The sequence below is a fragment of the Harmonia axyridis genome, chromosome 5, assembly GCF_914767665.1.
Source record: "Harmonia axyridis chromosome 5, icHarAxyr1.1, whole genome shotgun sequence".
In the NCBI taxonomy this organism is placed as follows: domain Eukaryota; kingdom Metazoa; phylum Arthropoda; class Insecta; order Coleoptera; family Coccinellidae; genus Harmonia; species Harmonia axyridis.
The window spans coordinates 34,602,496-34,629,469 of NC_059505.1; the positions used below are offsets into that span (position 1 = coordinate 34,602,496).

Genomic DNA, 26,974 nt, shown 5'->3' on the forward strand with positions numbered 1-26,974 from the left:
CCTGCAGTTCCCGTGGATCAAGCGGGAAAACGCAGGACAGGAAAAATTATTTCCCAACATATTTTTATTCGCTAAATATATTGTTCATATCGGAAAAAAAATCAATGAACCACAAGTAGAGCAATTTTATACAGACCAGATTCCCTTGTTATGTGATAACTTTTTCGATAAATCCTGTAAACCTTCCCATATGCTTTCTGCGTTGAAAAGCAATCCGGAAAGAGGATTTTTCCTGTACACTCCGCGTTCCATCCCACTTCTCCCCAGAGTTCGGTAAATTGTTGTTTCCTCTGAGATGAGAGGTGTAGATTATACGGAGATTTCTGCTGGTAAGTGGGAAATATTTCTTTCGGATATACTGTTATTTTGAAGGGAATTGCAGCGCTGGGACGATGTAGATATTTATGTTGCACTATTTCATCATGAGGTTAGGGTTTTCTGTAGGCTAACTCAGTTTAGGAAGTGTGGAAAATTTCTGTTGGTTTGGTAATGGTTTACTGGATTTTTTTTTTAAAGAATACCTACTAATATTCTAAAGGGTGTTTTTTTTAGAGCTATAGAACTTTAAATTGCAATAAAACAACGATGGATTATTCGATTGACATGAATTTCATTTATCCGCAAGATAATCTTGTGGCATTACATTTTAAATATGATTTCTGGCATATGACCGCCACGGCTGGCTCGGATGTAGTCCAATCTGGACGTCGAATTTTCGATGACTTTTTCCAACATTTGTGGCCGTATATAGGCAATAACACGGCGAATGTTGTCTTCCAAATGGTCAAGGGTTTGTGGCTTATCCGCATAGACCAATGAGTTTACATAGCCCCACAGAAAGTAGTCTAGCGGTGTTAAATCACAAGATCTTGGAGGCCAATTCACAGGTCCAAAACGTGAAATACGTCGGTCACCAAACGTGTCTTTCAATAAATCGATTGTAGCACGAGCTGTGTGACATGTTGCGACGTCTTGTTGGAACCACAGCTCCTGGACATCATGGTTGTTGAATTAAGGAATGAAAAAGTTAGTAATCATGGCTCAATACTGATCACCATTGACTGTAACGTTCTGGCCATCATCGTTTTTGAAGAAGTACGGACCAATGATTCCACCAGCCCATAAAGTGCACCAAACAGTCAGTTTTTCTGGATGTAACGGTGTTTCGACATACACTTGAGGATTAGCTTCACTCCAAATGCGGCAATTTTGTTTGTTGGCCATCGCTAAACAAAATAAAATGGACGTAGTGCGCGATACGTATTCCGCACAGAACTATTATTTTCGAAATGAAATTGCACTATTTGCAAGCGTTGTTCAGGCATGAGTCTATTCATGATGAATTGCCAAACCAAACTGAAAATAAATAACTTGACAGCTGGTGAATCGGTAGCCATCTTGAACATTAATGCCAACTTAAAGTTATATAGCTCGAAAAAAAAAACACCCGTTATAACGTTCTTTATAATGGCAACACTGTATTATTTTTTGACATTTCTTATATCATTTTTGTTCATTAAGTTATGCCATTTAATCGTGAAAAGATATATGATTCACCACTGTCTAAAAATGGTTTTGTTGGGAATAACTCATGGACGACATTATTCAGTTTATAGACTTACTATTCGTCGTATTATAGACTACTTACAATAACACTACTTACATAGGCGTAAATTTTTTGAAGCGATCCAAGAAATCATACAATTTTTTACTTCTTAATATCGAAACGAGTGATAGTCCGATGGAGCAACATCTGGAGAATACAGCGGGTGGGGTAGGACTTTCCATTTCAACGTTTCCAGGTATGTCTTGACAACTTTCGAAACATGGGGTCGACCATTGTCATGCTGTAAAATCTGCACTTAATCATGTCTCTCGTTGTATTGCGGCCGTTTATCTATCAATGCTCGGCTCAAACGCATTGAGTGCATTCGATAACGATCGCCTGTGATTTTTTCAGTCGGTTTTAACAACTCATAATACACTACGCCGAGCATGACCTTGGAACCGTGAATATTCGGTTTGGTCGTCGACGTTGAAAAATGGCCGGGATATCAACATGATTTTCTGTGCTTGGTATCATCGTAATTAACCCAATTTTCGTCTCCAGTCACAATGCGATGCAGAAATCATTTCCGTCATTGCCTTGCAAGCAGCTGTTCACAAGCAAACAAACGCCGTTCAACATCTCTGGGCTACAACTCGTACGGCACCCAATTTCCTTAATTCTGAATCAATGCCATGATTTTCAGGCGTTTTGAAATCGGTGGTTGCGTTACTCCCAATTATCCTGCCAATTCTTGTTGCGTTTGACATGAATCTTGATCAAGTAATGCTTCCAATTCTGCATCTTCGAAAACTTTTTCTCTTCCACCGACATGCTAGTCTTTGAAGTCAAACTCACCGTTCTTGAAGCGTTGAAAACTGTATCGGCACGTTCTTTCACTAATAGTGGCATCACCATAGGTATTTGAGAGCATTCGATGAGCCTCTGCCGCAGAATTCTTCATATTGAAGCAGAAAATTAAAACCTCCCGCAAATGACGAGAATTTGTCTCGAAAGCTGACATGTTTAATGGACAATAACTTTATGATGCAGACACAAATCAATTGATATTTCGATGGCGTTATGTTTACAAATACCTAAGTTTATGAAATGACATCTACGATCTATTTATTTCGACTACCACTTACCACTCAGCTATCTATTGCAAAACGGCGAAAGCAATGTACACCTAATATATACAGTCGAAAGAAATAAAGTTGTTATCATTAAATGACATAACCTACTGAACATCAATTAAATAAGAAATTCCTAAAAAAAATAACACAGTGATTAATTGAATAATTCCTATTGGAAAACTCTATAGTAGAAATTTTTAGGTGGGTCAGGATGATTTGAATTTTTTCTAAATTTAAAACAAGAATGCGGATCTGACAAAAAGCTCTCTTGTAAATCTTCAACCAAACTACTCACTCATAAATTTGTATCTGTCTAATCGTATCCTCTCAGTTGTTATCCTGAAGTATTACGCTTGAGATCGTATTTTGTCTATTCTGACATCAAAGCGTGAGTTATAGGAGTATAAATTAAATTTTAGGTATACATTTTCAAAAGACCGTCTCTGTGCCCAAGAAGCGAATAAATATTTCGTCTTTTTCGACGTAATAATGACACTTTGAGATGTAACTAACATTTCTAGAAATACTGGTTTGCCGTCACTAATTAAATATTGTTTCGAACATTTTAGGCGATGTGGACTTGAGATTGACGAAACTTTCTCTTACTTCCATTGGTTAATTACTATGATTCCATTGAAACATTGAAACCGTGGCGAAGTCCTCAGAATTATCATATTTTAAACAAAATATTATCAGATGGACATATCAACAACACTTCAATCAATTTTTTTTATTCGCCAACATAGTCATCTTCAAGATCAAAACGCTCCTTCGATTGTAAATACCTGCTCTGTAAAAAGATTCATTTTTATTCACGAAATACTTTTACCTCAGCAATAACTTCTTCATTAGAACCAGGCTTCAAAAGAATGCTCCTTTCCAGGAGAATTCTTCACCTTTTGTGAGAGAGTCAAAGAACAATGCATTTCCCAAAATACGGATGCCATCACCTTGCCAGCTTTTGTTTGAGATTTTGGCCTCTTTTGAAGGCTTTCATCGGCTATTTTCCACTCAGCTGACATTCTCTTCGAACCAGAACTGTATGATGAATCCATGTTTTACCCACTATCATACAAAAAGAAAAAATCCGTTTATTCCGCTTAAACAGCTCAAACAAGGTTCGAAATTGACGATGCATTGTTGTTTTTGATCAGTGGTAAGCAAGCGCGGCATCCATTTCTAGCAAACTTTCCTATGGTCAAATATTCAGCAGGATATTGAGTACATTGCCTTCTGACATCTTCAACTCCACAGCTTCTCGTGTACTTTTTTGGTGTTTTCTGAAGCAACGGGTGATAGAGACTTCAGCATCATCGGTAGTTTTTGGACTGCGTTTTAAGTCAGGCCACTTCCCAATAAAAAAAGAAAGGAATTTCGTGAAGAATAAAATTTACATTGAACAATAAAACATTTGAATAATCATAAAACAGAAAGTAGCTATGAACATTATTTGCATTGATTAATAATAATAATACTGGACTGTGGATAAATCTTTTCAATCTTTATGCAACAAAAATTCGAAAATATTTTCATAATCAAGGAGGGGTATACGAATAGAAGAATATGTATGTCATTAGATACATTAATTTCAGGTCAGAGAATTGATGATATAATTCTGATTTAATAATTCATTCAATATTTCTCCAAAAACAAATCAGTTATAAATACTGGGTTATCGACAAAAAAATGTAAATATTCCTTGCGGCTGAACTCTAACTAAGAAGAAAATTAAATTTTCAGCGCTGTCAACGGTAATTTCTGTATAGGACTACACAATAAGTCTGCATCGAGGAAAAATGCTTGTATCGACATCGTAATTAGTTTCTTCATTAGTTACCAATCAAAAAACTCCCCCTGCGGCTAAACACTGAACTAAGAAAACAAGTAAATTTGCAGCTCTGTTAACGGTAATTTCTGTATAGGAGTAGAGTAGACAATATGTCTGCCTCGAAGAAAAATGCTTGTATCGACGTCATAATTAGTTTCTTCATTAGTTACCAATTAAAAAAAACTCAATTTTTATCCATTTTCTCATGAAAGGTGCTCTTGCGGTATAAAGTGATTTGAAGAAACTCATTATTATTTGAGCTTGCCATTACATTTCTGAATTTATACAGAGTGTATTAATTCGGTTACTTCGATCTATATATTTGTTTTCGAACCCCCTGTATATAAATAGAAATAATTTTGAATTTTGCTTCTGGTAGCCCAATACACAGTACAAAGAAGATTTTCAAAATATCTTTATTTACACCTTTAAAATGAGATCCTAAGGTATATTTTCAAATTATACGAGATGAGTAAGTGATATTGTTTTTCTTCGGAGGGTATCGATCATACTCCTGGGGGTAATATCCCCTCAGGAACCCCTGGACTGAACACTGTTAATTGATGTATTGAATTATGATTTTCTATATTTGCAGAAGTGGTTTATAATTTAGACCAGTCGTTAGATAGAATATTGCTGAGTTGGTCACTCAGCCGCACCTTTGAATATAACCAATTTGAAACTCAATTTCATCCCTTTTAACCATAAAAGACACATAATCGTCCAGCTTAAGGGTGTTGATGATCCTTATTAGGACGCGATATTAACCCATCGGCGTTTATGTGTTTTAATCGACATACTTTATGGAACTGCCTGTATTTACGGTTGTGCATTCAGGGTTGAGGGTTCCGTTCACCCCCACCTCCTCTTTCATACCCTCGTCTCCGACAATTAGTTTGCATCGTGATAAATGTGTTCCCAAGTTTGCTAATATGTGGAATATCTGGGATACGTTTCAAATTGCCTGTGCATACCCTTACGTGATCATTGTATACTCGGGGGTGTTGTTTTGGGGGTTGCATTGCTCTCGGTGAACTTCTCGAAATAATTGCGGTCGGATATATTGTAGTTTGCGTTTCTGTGGTGAAACGGATGAAGTTAAAGAATGGGGAAAGGAGATTTTGAGCATTGTTTCATTCACGTATTAGGCCAATTGATACGTCCCCGATCTGATGCACAGATGGCGGTGCTAGTATTAAATCCATATGATTTTCAGTTACTACCAACCTTCAAACGATACGTGTCAAAATTTGACAGCAGCCTGATCATTAGTTTATAAGATATTGCGTTGTGAGCACTTTTGTTATTTGAAAAAAGATGGAGAAAAAAGAATTTCGTGTGCTGATAAAATAATGATTTTTCAAGGGAAAACATACAGTTGAAACGAAATTTTGGCTTGATGAAGAGTTTCCGGGGTCTGCACCAGGAAAATCAACCATCATTGATTGCTATGCTCAGTTTAAACGTGGTGTAATGAGCACCGAAGACGGCGAACGCAGTGGACGCCCAAAAAAGGGTGTCATCGACGAAAAAATCAAAAAATAGAAAATAATTTTTAATTACCGTGTAGCTATTAGATGAGAACATCCATACATAAATTGGACTGTAAGGTACTGGGTTATGAATTTCGAAGGACCATGAAATTTTCCACACTATTTATTGAAGTAGGTTTATATATACAATTACACAATGTACACTTTACAAGATTCGCTTAACTAGTTATCGAGAACTATGAATCAGTTCCACGCACTTATCCAATAACAATTTACCGACTGGGGTACTAACGAAGATGACCGACTGAAGGGTCTTTTTTAACCACGTGGCGACTAGGCCAATATTTAACTAACTTGAAATGTGCAAGCTGAACACTGTGTCTCAAGGGGCGAGAGCAACGACGAACTATACTAAACTGTACTTGACTTGTACTTACTAGACTGTGTGTTGAATATACTGAACTGACTTGAACTGGAATTAATTGAAGTGACGGTTCGATCTCTTACCCCACCTCGACCTTTTTGTCGAACCATCGAAAAGGGTTTAGAACATAGAAGTGCTACAGATAAAACGGACATAGTTAAATTATCATTATAGCCAGCCGTCATTATAAGGACGACTGCGTGCAGCGCACTCATAAAGTGCGCGGAATTATCTATAACTAACTTCAGGGGTGAATCTTTGGACAATGGCGGCGCTGAGTTCTACGAACCTTGATCAAAACTTAACATACCGTGAAGTGAAGTTGATCGAGATAGTAGACATTGTGAAGATATCATCAAAACGTGTACATAATATATTTGTACGAATATTTGTACATGGAAAAGCTGTGTGCAAAATGGGTGCCGCGTGATCTCACAATCGATAAAAAGCAACAATGTTTTAAAGATTCTGATCAGTGTTTGAAGCTGTTTAAGTGCAATAAACCTGAATTTTTGCATCGATATGTGACAATGAATGAAACATGGCTCCATCATTTCACTCCGGAGTCCAATCGACAGTCAGCAGGGTGGACTGCACCCGATGAACCGAATCCAGAGCGAGGAAAACACAACAGTCAGCTGGCAAGGTTATGGCAACAGTATTCTGGGATGCGCAAGGTATAACATTCATCGATTACCCCCAAAAGGGCCAGACCATCAACAGCGATTATTAAATAGCGTTATTGGATCGTTTAAAGGATAAAATCGTTGAAAAACGGCCCCATTTGAAAAGAAAAAAAAGGTGCTGCTTCATCACGACAATGCGCTGTGTCACAAATCAATGAAAACAATAGCAAAATTGCATGAACTGGGCTTCTATTTGCTTCTGCATCCACCATATTCGCCAGATCTGGCCTCCAGCGACTTTTTCCTGTTCTCAGACCTCAAAAGAATGCTCGCTGGAAAGAAATTTAGCGCCAATGAAGAAGTAATCACTGAAACTGAGGCCTATTTCGAAGCGAAAGACAAATCGAACTAGAAAAATGGTATCGAAAAGTTGGAAGATCGCTATAATCGCTGTTACGCCCTCGAAGGCAACTATGTTGAATAATTAAATCGAATTTTGCCAAAAAAAAATGTTTCACTATGGTAGACCGGGGACTTTTCAATTGGCCTTTTACAATTCGAAAAGGTGTAGTTATTTTAAAAAATGTTATCAATCTATAAAAAATTTTTAATAAAATTTTTATGAAATTTAGCTTACAAACTTTTGGGGCCCCTGTAGCCTGCAAGCCCAATATTAACGGCAATAGCTACGCCTCTGCCGAACAGTCGACGTAAAAAATCACCGGGTCATTTTTACCAGATATACGTCCTGTCAATTCGGTATGTCAAATTTCATCCAGAGAATTATCGATGGCAGAATTAGCACATAACGAAAGTCTAGTATTGAAAACTGGAGTACAACGACACATGTCGTTGTCGTTAATAGCAGGCAGGTTTGATTAGTGGTTTATTGGGTTTCGCAAAAAGCTAATTATCGAACGTTTCCGGTTCGTATTTTCACGTACCGATGGTGGAATGTTTTCGGAAACACAAAACCGTTGATTTGTCCACTAATTTGTCGTGTGGTTTGCGCATACGGTAGCCGGACGTCAGATTGACTGCTGTTAGCAATTATACGGCATCCCGAGAGGAATCCGCACTTCATTGGGATGTATATGCTACGCTCGTAGCTTCTTTGTGGCGAGTGTATCAATAGGAGTGCAAGATTAGAAGATTCGTATCCTTTGCGGAGGTTTACTTTAATTTATCAGCGAGACCCTAATTGTAATTAGGATTGAATGTTGTTACTTATTCAAATGAGTTGTTTCTGCAGCAAGTTGTAAGAGTGTGGAGTTTGATTGGGTGATACTTTTTGCTGGAATTGCATTAGAACATCTTCGTTTCATTTAGGTTTATCGGTATCATAATTCCATACAAAACACCCTGTAACTTTGTGAATAATTTATAGAACACAAACTGCATGTTCATACATACAGCGATGGACAATACGTGAAGGTTGTTTTTTTTTAGAGCTAAAGAACTTTAAATTGCAATAAAACAACTATGGATTATTCGATTGTCATGAATTTTATTGATCCGCATGATAATCTTGTGGCATTACATTTTAAATATGATTTCTGGCAAATGACCGCCACGGCTGGCTCGGATGTAGTCCAATCTGGACGTCCAATTTTCGATGACTTTTTCCAACATTTGTGGCCGTATATCGGCAATAACACGGCGAATGTTGTCTTCCAAATGGTCAAGGGTTTGTGGCTTATCCGCATAGACCAATGACTTTACATAGCCCCACAGAAAGTAGTCTAGCGGTGTTAAATCACAAGATTTTGGAGGCCAATTCACAGGTCGAAAACGTGAAATTAGGCGGTCACCAAACGTGTCTTTCAATAAATCGATTGTGGCACGAGCTGTGTGGAATGTTGCGCCGTCTTGTTGGAACCACAGCTCCTGGACATCATGGTTGTTCAATTCAGGAATGAAAAAGTTAGTAATCATGGCTCTATACCGATCACAATTGACTGTAACGTTCTGGCCATTATCGTTCTTGAAGAAGTACTGACCAATGATTCCACCAGCCCATTAAGCGCACCAAACAGTCAGTTTTCTGGATGTAACGGTGTTTCGACATACACTTGAGGATCAGCTTCACTCCAAATGCGGCAGTTTTGTTTGTTGACGTAGCCATTCAACCAGAAGTGCGCTTCATCGCTAAACAAAATGAAATGGACGTAGTGCGCGATACGTATTCCGCACAGAACCATTATTTTCGAAATGAAATTGCACTATTTGCAAGCGTTGTTCAGGCGTGAGTCTATTCATGATGAATTGCCAAACCAAACTGAGAATGAATCAGTTGACAACTTTGAAATCGGTCGCCATTTTGAACAGTAATGCCAACTTAAAGTTATATTCCTCGAAAAAAAACACCCGTTAGTATATCCACATTCCCCAATTCATATTGTCACCCGGGAAAGTATTGATTCTACTGCTAGATACTATTTTCGACCAGTGTAAACTTTTTTATTTATGGGGAAATAATCCCAAAGCTCTTCATTCAATGTTGCTAATTCTCATTCCCTCTAAACTGAAGGAAACACTTTCAGGGGTCTGCGGCAAATCCCTTACAACCATTTTGATCGAGATTTCGACAAGCTGCTCCTTCGAATGATCCATCAGGAAAACCATCGACAACCGAAGACATATTGAGTTAACCTGGAAACTCTCTGATCGTAATGGAATAGAAAATAAGCCAAACTGTGGAGCACCTTAGATTTCGTGCGAAGTTACAAACTCAATAATGCGAAATAACACCATCATAATGGATCACATCCTGCTATCTTGAATTTCCAGAGCAGAATCCGGTAAACTTTCATTAAGTTCTGATAGTTTCCAGAAATTGGCTGGTTTGACGTATGTGTATACATCGGAGACTTAATCGATTGATTAAATATGATATGGCAGTATCGATATGTGCTCGCGTATCTATTTCAGGCATTTATTATCCTACTGGATAACAAAAATACACAATTTAATCTCCAGTAATGCATTATATGTAGTCTGTAATGTTGGGGATTAATATAAAACCCAATGCAGATAAGGTTATTATCGGACCACGTGGTATATATTTACGATGGCGATGGTGGAATGTATAATGAAGGAGCTGCTTTCTACTGTATTTATCCTGGATTAGGGATTCAACATAATAATCCTGGTGTCGAACCTTTGGGTAAACATAGTTCCGATTAGATCTGCACTTGGTGACGGCACGTTTTGATTTATTATTTCTGATGATCGACCTTTGGATTTCAGAGAAGCTTTCGGGTTTTACTATACGTAATAAGTGCAAAAAATAACATGACTACTATTTGGTGTTGATACAACGGAAATACTAAATAGTATACTTACTGACAAAGAAACTGCAACACCCAGAAGATGCTATTTAAATTTAATTTTTTTTTCGGTAAAACATAGATAGTATAGCAAGAAGTCAATGATTGAATTTGAAGGAAAAAATCGTGAAGGTATTTTCATGTGAACAATTGTTCTTAATTGAATATTGTAGTCGTTTTTTTCAAGTTATTTATATTTTACAACAAACCAGCTGTTCCAAGAGATCCAAAGTCGATGTTCAGTTGTTGTTAAAATGCCTAGAGCACGTGTACTCGGAATTTATTGCCAGCTCAGTGAATTTGAAAGAGGTAGAATTATTGGTCTAAGGGAGGCGGGGTTGTCATTTCGAGAAATCGGTAACCACACGAACAGAAATCCAACTACTTTTATGAGATATTATCAAGCGTGGTTTGATAATGCCCAAAATTGAAGAAGAGTAGGCACCGGATTTGAAGGGGAACAAATGAAGTTCAAGATCGACATATTGATTAGAGACCGATTTGCGACAACTCGAACTTTGGCTGATGAATGGTTAGGAGAATAAGGCCATTCTGTAACTGTCCGAACGGTTTACCGCCGGATAAGGTCTTTTGGACTGTAGTATTATCAACCCCATCTTTTACCTCTGACGGTTGAGCATCGCCGGCAACGATTACAGTGGTGCAGAGAACGTCAACATTGGAATGTGGAATGGCATCAGTTCGTCTTTTCTGATGAATCTCGAGTCCCCTTGGGTGCATATAATGGTCGAAGAAGGTTTGGACGATGTCGGGGAGAAAGACGTGAATCTCAGTTTGATGTTGAGCGTCATGTACACCGGACAGTAGGCGTTATGGTATGAGGTGTTATTGCACATGCAAGTAGGTCAGCTTTAGTCTTCATTCGAGATAAAATGATAGCGCTGCATTACCTTCAAGAAATAGTGGAGCCATATGTTCTTCCTTACCTTAACCGGTTCGAGAAGATAATGTCCGACCTCATGTTGCCAGATTTAGTTTAAACTTTTTCGAAGCGACTCATGTGAATCTTTTGCCATGGCCGTCCAGATCCCCCGATCTTTCGCCCATAGAGCATGTTTGGGACATCATGGCACAAATAAACATTTGTGCTCGATCCCGAATACAAGAGAGATGGAAATTTAGTGTCACCAATCACAATCGAGCTGGCCGATTGTGTGTGCGAGCCATAGGCGTGGAAAATCCTGATTTGATTGTTGAATGCTTTTTCAGGAAAGTAAACACTTTTTGTTCCTTTTACCTATATTCTGTGGAAAATAGTGAGGTTAACAGAGGATGTGCAATTTTTTAAAATCGATCGATGCGGATTTTCTATGTCTTTTCGCTCATGAAACTAGCTCAAAATTTCTTCTGCATTGTAGCATTTTTCGTAAAACGATTAAAACAGGAGTAGGTTATTTTGTATGAATTGGCGAATTTCCAATACAGCGGCTTCGAGCGCATTCAAGTTCTTTATTTATGAATGGTTTCGGGTAAATAAACACACATGCCAGTTCCCTCGTAAATATGGCTAAGTACTTTGCTGTGCGAGAACAGCTGATGCAGCATTTTTAATATTTCAGGAATATTGAGAGTTGCGACTAACATTCTAATAATACCAATTTTCAGCGCTTGATTAACATAACGAAAAGTTTACTTATATATGTCAGGGTAGTAGTGAAAGATTTGACAGATTTTTAAGTCCTCTCCTCAGAGTAATAAACATTGATATGTCATTTTCATTAAGTAAATTTTATCCCCAACATAAACTATCAAAGTTGACATGAAGCGCGCGGAAATGAAAACATATCAGTGATACGATATTTCACTCAATTCGCGAGTTTCTCCGGAAAGAACGAACTTCTTATGTCCCATAGTGAATCAACGTTTCATATTAACTCATAATATATTGAAATAAATACCTGAATAAATAAATTCAGAAAACAAACTTCAAGCTCGCCAAACGACGTGAAACAACCCATGACACTAGGAGAGCAAAAGTTGCCAAACCTTGGATTTCAGCAGGTAGATACAGAAAATAATAAATATTCTGCTTATTATAAATTCGACAATAAGGAAAAATATCGAACTCCAAATATTCAAATTTGCATATTTAATCGGGAATCACTCGAACACATATATTTCATTCAATATAATATACATTTATAAAGATATAGTAAAATTGTGGATTTGAAAATATATCAAAATCCGACAACGTAATCAAACCATGTTGGGGACATATATGAAAATTGTGTATACTTCCTCTATCTATGTTTATTTCTTTATGGTCCTCTCTAATTATTCCGTGATGTTTATTGATCACATAAAATGTGGAGATTATAAGGGTTAAATGAGTGAAATAATTTTGATATTTATATTAAATTGCCTTCATCAGGTAAACTCATTTGATCTTCATATTTTGAGTCAACGACAACCAAAAGACTAAATTCTACTCTCTAATATTGTTATTTCAATTGTAAATGTTGATTTGTATACTCATTTCACAGAAGAGTAAGAGAGAAGATCATAAGGTTCCAAAAATGCAAGTTTATGAAATGAATTTATAAGTTAAAAGTTTGTAAATTCATTAAGTTCTTTGAACTATAATATATTGATAAAGAAAAATCATATTAACAAAATATAAAAATAATGCAACGTACGGCTGTCTTTATGTTAATTTAGTTATTCAATTAATTAATTGTTCACTCAATTTGTGCAGTTTTGGACAATTCATTGATTTTGGTTGGTTTTAATATTCAGTCAATTTGGAATTATATTTCTAGACAAAAGTATACTATATGAAATAGTGAATGCTTTGGCAAAACACAAGACACAAATGAACGAAAATACAAATGACGAGTTTACTTCAAATTGCAAGTTCGCCGAATCTAGTTCGATTCTTTTCTTATCATGTGATAATAGATAGGAATTTTTCGAATTTTTGGGGCTTTCTTATACATATTCTATATACTGTTTTTATATAGGGACATGATTAATATAATATTGTAATATTAGGCTTTTTATTTTGCACATTAAACCTATGTATCCATCTTTCATCTCTCTTCTAAATATAAAGCGTTTTATGAACGTTGGGTTAGCTTTCACTTGTTTCAGCATTTCTTTACTTACACCAGATGGTGATTTTAGAGATCATTACGTCTTGTAGGTCTTTTGGACAGTTAATATAAAAGATATTCGGATTCAAAAGGACAAAACAACTGCTCAAATTTCAATGATATCAATGGCTGTTTTTAGTGACCACTTTGCTGTCTAGATTTACCACCATGCCAATATTCTGAGCCAAGGAACATATTGTATTTTTACCTTGTTTTTGTAGCAATCGATTAACTCGAACATTTCCAAAGGAATCAAGGAAAATAAATATTCTTTGTCCCATATATGAAGGCAACTTTCAGAAAATTTGCAATGAACAAACTAAACATAAAACTCTACTTTCGTTTCACAATGAAGCTAGTTGGAAATTTAAAGCGCTCTATTATTCCAGAACATGCTGATGCTTTCAGTATTTTCCTCCAATATACAAAGCATAACAGTTCATTAAATGCAAATAGGGATATTTACAGTTTACGACGGTAATCTGAACGAATATTCTGTATAGTTTCTTTAAATGTTGGTAAGAGTAATAAAGCGCATTTTTATCTATTCGGTATCGATTTTCGAAACGAATTTACAACGTATTTATCCTGATGTGTTTCGTGAAATAGTGGCATAATTTTGACTTATCACCTTTTCTTCAATAAGAAAAGTATAACTCTTTTTCTCTAAAAACTAATGTGGAAAAAGTTCAACTGGGCATATTCTGTGTTTTATCTGGATTCAACTGGAAATATTCTCCTCTTTTTGAATTTCTATTTTAGCCAAAGAGAGAAGTGAAAATCATAAAGGATATGGATATGTTGAAATGAGCGTAGGAGCCTTTTGATCCAGGATTTCATTATTCAAGTATCGGATGAATATCCAATTAAATTCAATATTTACCGGAACGATGATTATTTTGAAGGACTTCAAACAGTTTTGAAATTATGAATTCAGGTGAAGGTGTACGTCGTTATTTTTTTTATTTTTGGTTTGCGAAGAGACCTAACCTAAAAAGCGTTGTGATGTAGGCGAAGATAATTCAATTTGATCTTCTTAGGAAGTTAAGGAAGAAAATAAATTAATAGGAAAATATTCGGATATTAGAGTGAAGTTCTTTATGAAGAATATATCCAGTTTTACCTTGAATCGACTTCATCAAAAATCATATCATATCATATACCGGGTGATTTTTTTGAGTTGAATCTGTCGAAAATTCGAGAAGGAAACATATTACGGAAAAATGTTTCAAATAAAAGATTTTAAATGTGTTGATCTTGGGCTCTTGATTTCGATATGGACAATTTTGAAGTTGTTATCAAAGGTGTAGTCTCAATTTTTCAAATGATTCGTATATGTTGAACTTGAACTACCAAATGTAGATATAACTCTTTTGGTGTTCGTTTACACTTTTTTTGAAAGATGAATTCCTGTCTGTCCATTATAAACCATAGGGCAATCATTACGAGTTAACTTGAAGACATCGCATTGGTTTTCTTTATTCATTTTGTCTTTGATAAAAATTTCTAAATTGTTCCTCCCAAAGACAAAATAAATGGAAAAAATAATACCAGTGACTACCAGTTAACTTGTAATGCTAGCCCTGATTTATATTAGACACATAAATGAACACCAAAAGAGTAATAATTGAGATATTTGAAAAAAAATAGTGAAACATTTTTTTTTAATTCGAAAATTTTTGAATCTCTTGCAATTCTTCTGAATTTGCTATCGTTTTTAAAACATTTTCCTCAAGATTTTCCTGAGAATTCCGGCATATTTGGATAAATGTAGGTTCAATCACTGCCTCATAAGAATATCATGAGGAATGCAGAAGCTACTATGAAAAAACATTCAAGTAATCCCCTCCCTTCGTTTGTGTCTTCAATTTATTCAAACGGGTATAAAATTGAGATTAATAAAACAGAAAAAAACTTAAACCATACTGGTATAAATTTTCAATTTTATTTTTCTGTATTTTATGCTCCATTTATGCTCGATTTATCGCTCCAAACTTGCGCCAAACCGACCAATCAAGCCTCCTAAGAGGAAACCTCGTGAAATAATAGTCAATTTTCGTTCATTCTACAACATTTATTACAAAAATACTATTAACCAGCTCACTTCCTTTTCATTTCGCCTTATAGACATATTAAACTAGGCAATCCAGAGGACTGATTGAATTATTAAAGCTCAGTCTTCACCGATCTCAGATTGCCATCCCTGTCGTAATTCTTGAGTTCAGACGAAGAATGCTTAGCGATAAACCTGATGAAGTCCTCTATCGTGCGATCTCCCTGAAAAATAATTCAATAGATCAGATTTACGATCGTCATAACTCACTCATAATGAAGCATTTTGTCATTGAATTCAATTGGCTGACAGATTGATCTGTCTTCTAAATACCATGTAGAACCGGCAGATTTCGAATCGACGAGTATGCGCACTTCTAACGGGTGTTTTTTTCGAGGGTTATAATTTTAAGTTGGCATTACTGTTCAAGATGGCGACCGATTTAACAGCTGTCAAGTGATTTATTCTCAGTTTGCTTTGGCAATTCATCATACATAGACTCACGCCTGAACAACGCTTACAAATAGTGCAATTTTATTTCGAAACTAATGGTTCTGTGTGGAATACGTATCGCGCACTACGTCCATTTTATTTTATTTAGCGATGAAGCGCAGCTTCTGGTTAAATGGCTACGTCAACAAACAAAACTGCTGCATTTGGAGTGAAGCTAATCCTCGAGTGTATGTCGAAACACCGTTACATCCAGAAAAACTGACTGTTTGGTGCGCTTTATGGGCTGGTGGAATCATTGGTCCGTACTTCTTCAAAAACGATGATGGCCAGAACGTTACAGTAAATTGTGATCGGTATAAAGCCATGATTACTAACTTTTTCATTCCTGAATTGAACAACCATGATGTCCAGGAGCTGTGATTCCAACAAGACGGCGCAACATGTCACACAGCTCGTGCCACAATCGATTTATTGAAAGACACGTTTGGTGACCGCCTAATTTCACGTTTCGGACCTGTGAATTGGCCTCCAAGATCTTGTGATTTAACACCGCTAGACTAATTTCTGTGGGGCTATGTAAATTCATTGGTCTATGCGGATGAGCCACAAACCCTTGACTATTTGGAAGACAACATTCGCCGTGTATTGCCGATATACGGCCACAAATGTTGGAAAAAGTCATCGAAAATTGGACGTCCAGATTGGACTACATCCGAGCCGAGGTCATATGCCAGAAATCATATTTAAAATCCACAAGATTATATTGCAGATAAATAAAATCCATTTCAATCGAGTAATCCATCGTTGTTTAATTGCAATTCAAAGTTCTTAGCTTTAAAAAAAACACCTCTATATGTCTCCATGATTTTTAGGAGCTCGATCAAGCTCTCGGCTGATGGTTTAATTTAAAGACTCTGAAGATATAGTGTTAATACACATTATCGTCAAAAGTCTTGGCCCCCCTATCAAGTCCCAACTTGCTGAGTATAACATGATAATTTTTTGTGTGTGGAATCTTCACTATCTCATTACTTAAAAAAAAATAATAAACCAACAAAAAATGTTTCTCGTTCGGGAAAATATAGGTGTATTCGAAGTTAATCAGGTATCAGCAAATAACGAGAGTTGTTAAATTTAGAATATTCTGTGGAAAATGCCGGAACAACCAATTTCTCAGAAGGTTTGTCGAACCACCTGATTGCGCAACGTTTGAATATTCCATGGACTTCAGTAAGGAGCATAGAGGTCCTTTTCCTGGAAACCGGCAACTGGTGCCTGGTCGATCCAGAGTAACATCTGCAAGGGAAGACCATTATATCGCAAATTTTATTCGAAGGAATCAAACAATATTTCTAACAGCCCTTCAAAGTCATTTTTTGAGGATCTATAGACGGGTTGTCTCAACCAGTACCATGAGGAGACGGTTGCATTCCTGAAATTTAAGGGCAAGAAGACCTTTAAGAGTACCTCAGCTATCACCTGGACAGAGAGCTACCCGTCGGCAATGGACAGAACACCACCAAGACTGGCTTTTAACACAACTGTGCAACGTACCTTTTTCGGACGTGTCACGATTCGGTTTACACAGTGATAGCCGACAAGAAAGGGTTTGGAGAGGTCCAGACAGACTAGAGCGACTCAATTTCGCCCAGGAAGTTGTGCCCCTTCAAGGCGGATCAATAATGTGTGGGGGTTTAATGTTTGGTCGCCGTAGCCCTCTTATTATCTTTGAACGAACAATGACTGGTGCCATCCACGTAGAAAACATCATTGAATCAACCATTGTTCCTCTGCGTAACAAATTTGGGAAAAATTTCATTTATCAGCATAATAACGCCCCACCACACCGCACACGAAGGGTTCCAAACATTCTTCAAGAGAACAATATCCAGAGAATGAATTAGCCAACAAACGGACCAGACATGCATCCAATTGAGCAAGTATGAGTAGGTTAAATTACCCGAAATTTGGTTGATGATAAGTCCACGAAGGACATATGCCATGAATATCCCAAGAAGTGAAATGAACTTACAAATTCACCACGAATAAAAGTTTTAGGTCAAATCCATTACTTACTTTATAAAGAATGGGATTCATACGATAATTCTTGGTAGACCAGTAGATTGTGGGATATCCAGTTGGAGTGTAAGCTACAGGAACGTCATTTTCCGTACCGTCTATCTCAACGAAGGTGATTGCTTCATCCCGCATCTGAAAAAAAATAGTAATCTTATAATTAAACTTCAAAAAATGATTTTTTTTAGGTTCTTAGACGCACTAATCAATATCAGTGAAGTTTGATACGGTCCTTGGTGCAGAACAATAACAGAGGACCTTTCCCTTTCAATATTTTCTGTTCAGAGGCCAACACACTTGCCAGAACAGGAGCAAAATCTCCTTTCTTTGGCCCATAATCTAAGACAGAGAGTTTCAAGAGAAGGAAAAAACCGAAAGAGAAACACTCTGGCGAAATCTTCCTGGGTTGGATCATTCCAGTTTTTTCGAAATTTCGAAGCTGCGAGATGAAAGAAGTGTTTGGATCTTAGCAAAAATATGCTACACCTCTTCACTGGATTCCTCACAGGGCATTGTCGCCTCAGGAAACACCTCATGAGAATGGGTCTAGCAGAAAATGATGAGTACAGATTCTGTGAGGAGGAGGAAGAAACTCCGGATAACCTGGTAACGGAATGCCTCGTCATCATTAGCCACAGCAAAATCTGCTTTGGACAAGAAACTTGTAGAAGTGAGGAGGTAGCCTCCTTGAAGCCTTCCTAGATTCTGGAGTTTATTAGAACTCTGGAACTGGAAGGCGAGCTGTAAATCACGTAATGGTGAAAATAATTCTGATGAGAGGCAAAATAGAACACTAGGTCACAGTGCAATGGAACCCCCTCAAATACAAAATTATAAAATCTAACATTTTTTATTTATTATATTCAATGCTTTGCTTGATCACCTCTACAAGTTGTACACCAGAATTCTTACAAATAGATTAGAATCGAAATTTGAGCTCTACCAACCAAGAGAGCAGGCTGGATTTCGAGCTCGTTATGGCACCAACGACCACCTACAGTCCTTGAAAACCTTAATAGAAAAAACTATTGAATATAATAGACCTTTAGTCCTGACATTTGTTGATTTCCACAAAGCGTTTGATACAGTAGAATTAACGTCAATTATAAAAGCATTAAATGAATGCCGAATCGACCATCGATACACAAATGTCATCAAAAATATATACAACAATGCCACAACAACTATCAACCTTCACTCCCAGACAAAGAAAATTAAAATAGGAAGAGGCGTAAGACAAGGTGATACTTTATCACCTAAACTATTCATCACTGTACTAGAGTATGCGCTCAAAAGGTTGGAATGGGAGAACAAGGGCATCAGTATCGATGGGGAAAGACTCAATCATCTTAGATTCGCCGACGATATCGTACTCATCTCTGACAATCTGAGAGAAGCCGCTATTATGATCCAAGAACTAAAAAACGCAATACAGGTGGTCGGACTGAGGATAAATCTCGAAAAAACAAAGATGATGACCAATCTAGTCCCTAATAAACTATTAAGTGTAGACAACAATCAGATAGAAATGGTCCATAGCTACATATATCTGGGGCATGAAGTGAGGATTGGTAGAGACAACCAAACAGCAGAACTGCTCAGAAGAACAACTTTAGGATGGGCAGCATATGGCAAACTTCGTGATGTCTTCAAGAGCGATATTCCAACCAAGCGGAAGAGAGAGGCTTTCAACATGTGTGTTCTACCCGTTCTAACCTACGGTGCAGAGACCTTAACCCTGACCAAAGCATCGGCACGAAAACTGCAGAAAACGCAGCGCAGGATGGAACGATCGATGCTGGGAATAAGTCTAAGAGACAGAATTAGAAACGAGGAGATTCGCAGGAGGACGGGTGTGGATGATGTTTTGGAGAGAGTGACGAGAGCTAAGTGGAGGTGGGCAGGACATGTTGCAAGATCTAACGATGGAAGGTGGACGAGGAAAATTCTGGAATGGCGACCAAGAGCAGACAAGCGAAGCCGAATGGACCGATGACTTGAAAAGAATCCACACCAATTGGATGGAAGCCGCACAGAATAGAGAAAGATGGAAATGCCTTGGGGAGGCCTATGTCCAGCAGTGGACGGTTTAGGGCTGAATGATGATATTCAATACTAAAGAAAATATAAATCGTTGTGTAAAATTGGTAGTGATGAATACCAATACCAAGCTTCTCCATCCGTCATTGTCTGCAGGTGAAACTTCTTTAGAGCCTCTTAATCTAGAGGTTTGATAGTACGTTCAAACAAACGAGAGAAAATATTCTCTTCTTGTTTGTTCCGCTATACATTGCTGCTTCTATTCTTGATGTTTGCAGTAATATTTATGATAATTAAAAAAAATATATAAGAGGAAATACAAATTTTCTCACCAATTTAGCCAACTTCTTGTAGGTCGGTTGTACCTTCTTGCAGTGACCGCACCACTCAGCATGTATTTTCACCATGGTGTCATTTGGACTCCTCATCACGATATCATAGAACGTGGAACCAACAGCAGTAACTACGTACGAGTCGTTCTTCTCAGGAGGTTTCTGCGATTTAAGATACGGGTTCAGAGTCTTACGTTCAATGTTACGCAGGAAAACATCAAAAGTATCGACAGAAAAATTGTCACTCAATATATACTTTTCGTTCGTCTCCAAGACCACAACAACTATTGGTTTATCAGATGAATAGTCCACACCCAGCTCTCTGAGTTCATCGTTAAAATCATTCTTAGAACTGATCGCGAAGTTGAACTTGTTTTTGTATTTCGCAGCTATTTTGAGGATTCTGTTCCTCCAGTAGTTGGTCAATTTAGGGTTGTTCTCATAGTCGATATCGTAATAGGCTGTTACTAAAGGAAAGTTGAATTCGTTCCTATTGGCGTAAGTCCTGATGCCAACCAGACCATGGTAGTTTTTCAATATGAAATTCTCTATAGAAGAGACAGATTCATTGCCTGTATATTCTGAGAAATTATCCTCCAGCTTGTTCCAAAGTTTAGGGTGACGGTAGACCTTGATCCAAGGGTCTCCTTCTTCGATGGGTCGGTACAAGAAGCAGATCTTTCTCCTCATCTTATCAGCTAATTCCAAGAAGATGGTTTCCATGTTGGACCCTTCTAAGAGGTTGGCTACTACGCACACCCTTTTCTCACCTTTCAACAGACTCTCAAGCTCAATGAAATCCTGGATTTTTGTAGCCACAGGCGAGGATTCTATCCTCATGAAATCCACGATGTTGGAGACTTCTCTGCTATCTTCGAATCTACCATACTCTTTGCCATTTAGGAATGACTTGAGTATGGGAAAACCCCCTATATGATACTGATCACAGGTGGCTTTACCTTCGTTTTCGCAGTCAACTGTGTAAATAGCCACTGGTTCAGGAAATTCCTGCAGTTTTTTGTCTATATCTGGCAGTATCTTCATCAGTTTCTTGCATTGTCCACACCAGGGAGCATGGAAAACTACCAGAGCAATTCTCACCTTGTATATTTCCGTATCGAAGTTGTCTGAGTTCAATTCTATGATGACTGCTTCAAAAGTATGCATCATTGCAAAATATAACACCAAATAAACTGGTACCCTGATCATTTTCAAAACTTTTGAAGTTTTCATTGTCAGTCAAATTTCATTCTGAAAAATAAAACAGTTTGAATATTATTCTGTGATATCATGTCAATCAATAAGTCCTGGGTTTGGCTCACAGATGGCACAGACAGATATAGAACTATAGTGACTTAATGAAGTCACTGTATATAGAACTAGAAAAGATCAATTTGGTTGCAGTTCCCGGTAGGCTAACAGAGCCTCAACTTTCACAATCTGATATTATAAATAATTCATGAAGAATTGTACTACAAAAAGTTACAAATTGAAATATGTTTTTTCCATGAAGTATATGTCAGAAGAAACACAAATTTGAAGATCTTCAACGGAAATACAATACTTCTATGCTGTGAAATTAATGATAAACAATGTTATATTATCAGAACAAATTTAGGACTAGCAGTTTTTTTTTGGTTATTTGTTGGGTGAATAAAGAGACAGCATTAATATTTTCAAACAAAATAATACCAATTATACTTTCGAGAAAGATTCAAGGAATGAAAATATAAAAAATTCACGAAAATTGAGTTGAATATTAACAAAATAGTAATTTACGTAACAAGTCCGGAAAATAGGTTTTTTTTGGACGAATAGACAAAATTCCAGGACGAGCGTAAGCGAGTCCTGGAAGTCTGTGAGTCCAAAAAAACCATTTTCGGGCGTGTTGCGTACAATATTTTTTCGGCAACCATGTAAAATAACACTATCGCTGCTGCTTTCCATATTTTATTGCGATTGCGATCAAAAAACATGCAAATTATTGACAACTAATTTCATATGAACTGTCAGCCGTTATCTCGGTTGCTATGGATTCTATGATTCTTTTCCGGCCTAGTCCGGGAAGTACGTACTTTCTGGACTAGGCCGGGAAATGCTATTTTCTCAGAGAAAAAGCGTCCGGGAAGTGAGCACTTCCCGGACGGTTGCCGAAAAAAATAAATAATCATACAAAGCAACGAACTAGAAAAACAAAGATACTTGATGCTGTTACGAAAAATGTACAAAAGGTGGCAGTGAAGATAAAGTACATATATCGTGACTTAATTAAATCACTGTAAGTACAGAACAGAAACCATAATTTTCAATTCAGGTAAAAACTTGAACCTTGATGTCAACGAGAGTAAACAAAATGAATACAAATAAGAGAATACAACTATAAAAATGAAATGAGAAGATTCGGCAAGGAAAATACTGACTGATTTGATGAAGCAACCTACAGGAAATTCAATATTTGAAAGAAACTTTGAAAAAGGAGAAGAAAGCAATGTTTTCACAGTTCTGGAGTGAAAAGTATTTAAACAACTAAAATTTATTATTGATCAATAACTACTACATACTAACTAATAATACAAGAGAATAAATAACAATTTTGTTATTTCATATTTTCAATGATATATGTACGTCAGTATTTGTAAGTTTTATTGTTATTTTGGTGTATATAACCAATATAATTTTTTGTCATTCAATAACTTGTAGTTTGAAGCAATTGAATAGGAATATATCGAGAGAAATATCGATTTAAAAATGTATGCTGAAATTCTGCATATTTGGATACATTTGTGAAAGAAACAGCATTAGAAGTTCTTATAAAGGCATTTCTGTTACTTTTCGTCTGGAGTATGAATGCATGCTATGTTATTGAAAAGTTGCGAAAAAAGTGAAAAAAAACTTACTGCGTAGAAATAAAATTCCATCTCTATTGAATCGAATAATTCGAATCTGATATATGCAACGTCGAATTCATTCACTTGAAAAAAGTCTATTCCTTTTTATATCGAGTTTAGAGACACACAGGGCTTCTGGCATTCACCATTCTCCACTTGAAAGCTTCTCCATTAGTAACTACTCAAAATAAAAAATTCAATATATTCCAATTTGCACGTGTATGTATTGAAATTGTAGATATGGCCGAGATATATGCAAAATAGAATAAACTTCCACCTTTTTCCTCTATTTGAGAAGACTTTATGCACTTTCAATCTACAATTGAAACTTGGTGAAAGAGTTTCAGGCTACACCCATTTATTTTCAACGAGGTGAAAACTTGCTGCTCTCCTTCCCGTAAATCTGCGTGTTTGAAACTTCGGCAGGCCCAATTTTTCCAATTGGAAATCGATTTGTTTGTGGTTTCGTGAGGGTGAAATTGAATATAGAACGTACAGTCGGATTGGGTTTCAGAATAGTTATTTATAATACAAGTGCAGAAGGCATTGATTTTCTTCCACGAGTTCAAAATTCAAAAACGAGCCACGAAGTGGCGAGTTTTGGAATGAACGAGTGGTAGAATGAGCCTTCTGTACGAGTATTATACATTATTTTCTCTAATTCATTGCATTTTCATTGAAATTAATGAAATATTTCCATAAATATATTTTAGTGATTTTTGCATTGAAAATTGTTGGTTGGCAGAACTGATTTCTTTAAGGCAATTTGATGAATTGACAGATAAAGCCGTAGCGGAAAGTTCGGAGTGCCAACATAGAATAATAAAATATAACCATGAAAACTGTGCGTTTCTGATATATTCTCGCACGATTTTGTTCTACAAGATGTGGAAGAATGAACGGAATAACCACAGAATTAGAGAAAGTGTATTTTGCACGTTTTGAGTGTAGATACGAAAACATAGAGGGTATTATTGATCGGAGCATGAATTATTATCTTGGGTTATTGGTTTTATGATTAATTTTCGGAGTTTCAATACTCGGTATCATGTTTCACGTCATTATGCAAATTTATTCGAAACTTTCGTAAATTTCGTTTCGTTCAACTTCTTCTGTATATTATCTATCTTAGACAGGTTCGGGTATAAATTTGAGAATTCATAATACTATGTCAAAACAGTATTGGGAATTGGTAATTGATGTATAAAATATGTCTCATTCATGCTTCATATTGGTCGATATTCAAAATGAAGACATTTTCAGGGAAGGCTTGGATCTCGAATGGCGCAGTTGAGTCCTTTAAGAGGAAACACTTTTTCGTGATATTTGCCCAGAGGTGGAGAGACAAAAAAATGTGCGGTGTTGTTCGAACGATTGAATGATCAGTAGAAGTCAGAATTAAAATAAAACGAAGTAATTCCACTATATTATTTAATTGTTAGCAACAATTGTTTCGCCACATTGTGGCTTCATCCATTAAATATTTATTAGAAGCAGATTGATGAAGCCACAGTGTGGCGAAACAATTGTTGCTAACAATTAAATAATATAGTGGAATTACTTCGTTCTATTTTAGTTATAATGAATTTCCGCAAAGTAAGGACCGAATCCATTGAATAAAAAAAAGGTCAGAATTATTTCAATAGTTTCAACTTTCCTCGAAAAGAAGTACTTTATGAGCTTTTTAAATTTTCATAAAATTAGAGTTTTCCTTTTTTTGCAAATTTTCTTAGCTGGTAATTTCAAACTTGCAGATTCAATCGAAAGGAAAGAATAAAAAAAACGTGTTGAGTCATTTTTTTTATTTGAAAAAAAATGTATTGAGTCATTTTTAAAATTTTTTCCTTTCGATCGAATCTGCAAGTTTGGAATTTGCAGCTAAGAAGATTTGGAAACTACAAAACCGACGGAGCATACATTTTTGGTGTTGGTAATGGCTTGAAAATTTACACAAGCTTCGATTGTTGTTTTTGTATTGATTCCCTTAGCAATGCATCTCTATAAAAATATTAAAATATATACCTACCATAGCTATTTTGAACAGCAAGATATAGGTATTCAGATATAGAAACATACTGTAGAGCAGAACATGTTCGGCTTCATAAAACAACTCTGAAGTGGACTTAAGGAACTGTTCAACTAATTCGAGTTTCATTATTCTAAGCTATTTCCTTGTGATATATTACTTTAGGAGATTGGTTCCAAATCATGTAAGAACAATGAACAATATCGGTAGGTGACAATGGTTGAGATAAGACCTCTCACAATTAATTCACGTAGGATACAAAAAGTTTGACCTATTAAGTTGTTGAAAATCATTGCCGAGTATACTGGGTGATGGCAAAACGCTTTACATGAATTATATGACTAGTTTTGAACGAAAATCTTGTACAATTCATGAACCTCCTTAAAATATCATGGTGAAGAGTTGTCCAAAAAGAGGTTTCATTTCGATAAAAAGATAAAACTATTAGCCAAATGACACCACGGTTTACGGTTGCAGCACCATACCATTTTTATAAAACTTTCCATGACCAATTCACACATTTTCGACTGTATGTTCTCGATAAATTCAAGAATTCTATCTTTAAGGTCTTGAATCGATCGTGGAGCATTGTAATAGACTTCATTTTTTACGTGGCTCCAAAGAAAAAATTCTGAAGGTTTTAAATTAGAAGATTTCAGTGGCCAATTGTGATGACTCCTTCGAGAAATATCATGGCCAGAAAAACTTCTCTTGCTTTTGTGGCACGTCTAGTTGAAGATAACCACGTCTACATAAATATCTATCAATTCATGGATCATAGCTCGGTCATAATCGGGAATGAAAACTTTGATAATTTGACAACCAAATATTCATCGAAACAAAAAAACACATGGATATATTTTCCGAATATAAAATCTGAATTTCCTCAGGTTGATTTTGAATGGAATTGCTTGAAATAAATATAAAACTACCATTATATTTAAATATTCGGATGCAGAATCGAATGAGCATTCAGAAAATATGGGAAAATATTATTAAATATGTTTTGCAAGTTCAAATCGAGAAACAATCGTGAAAAAATAATCTCTAGACCTTCTCATTTTGAAATTTTTTTTTTGGAAAAACGATTTTTCCTCAATAATATTCCATGCCTTGGATATATAGTTTTTCCGATTACATATTTGGATAGCCCGTGAAAATACTATCATTGTGACGGGTCACTTATCAATATTGTTTAAAGGATAACCCACAAAATCCAGTGACCCGCTTACGTGAAACACCCTGTACAATGTCAAAAGATGACAGCTGGCTGGATAGTGACTATTTAAAATTAATCCACTTAATAATAATAATAATAAGTTCAAATAGTTTTCCTCATATACAGGATTGCCCACATAAAACAGACCAGGTGGATCTTTCCATGAATATAAATTTTACCGGTAAACTTCGAGATTTAGAACTAACGGAAATTTCCAGCAGGAATGTTTTATGTTCATAAAAAAATGTGCTGGAGAGTACCTACAGAGGGAAAATGAGAGAAACCACTAATTCACGTTGAAAAATAGTGGTATGTTTAAAACTAGATGAGTAAATCAGGTGCTGTCTGTGGATTATATTCTTTTCCAGTTTGAAAATAAGGGAAAATATATA

At 36.3% G+C, this 26,974-nt stretch overlaps 2 protein-coding genes across 2 annotated transcripts in view; one reads left to right on the forward strand and one right to left on the reverse strand.

Moving 5' to 3' along the window:
* Positions 1-26,974, forward strand: part of LOC123680267 (neuropeptide F receptor) — a 113,452-nt gene that overhangs the window by 2,592 nt on the left and 83,886 nt on the right. The gene's annotated exons all lie outside the window — the stretch shown is intronic.
* On the reverse strand, positions 15,549-25,480 carry LOC123680266 (probable protein disulfide-isomerase ER-60). The gene is made up of 5 exons (XM_045618069.1): positions 25,364-25,480; positions 23,347-23,515; positions 20,450-21,700; positions 18,078-18,212; positions 15,549-15,772 (listed from the first exon to the last, which is right to left on the reverse strand). The coding sequence occupies exons 3-5, from the start codon at positions 21,680-21,682 to the stop codon at positions 15,662-15,664; spliced, it is 1,479 nt and encodes a 492-aa protein (XP_045474025.1). The 5' UTR covers positions 21,683-21,700; positions 23,347-23,515; positions 25,364-25,480; the 3' UTR covers positions 15,549-15,661.

Coding starts and splice junctions, on each gene's coding strand:
- LOC123680266 (XM_045618069.1), bottom strand. CDS start 21,682: ATGAAAACTTCAAAAGTTTTGAAAATGATCAGGGTACCAGTTTATTTG. Junction 18,213..20,449: donor ACAAGAAGTTGGCTAAATTG/GTGAGAAAATTT, acceptor ATTTTTTTTCAG/ATGCGGGATGAAGCAATCAC. Junction 15,773..18,077: donor TGAATCCCATTCTTTATAAA/GTAAGTAATGGA, acceptor ATTATTTTTCAG/GGAGATCGCACGATAGAGGA.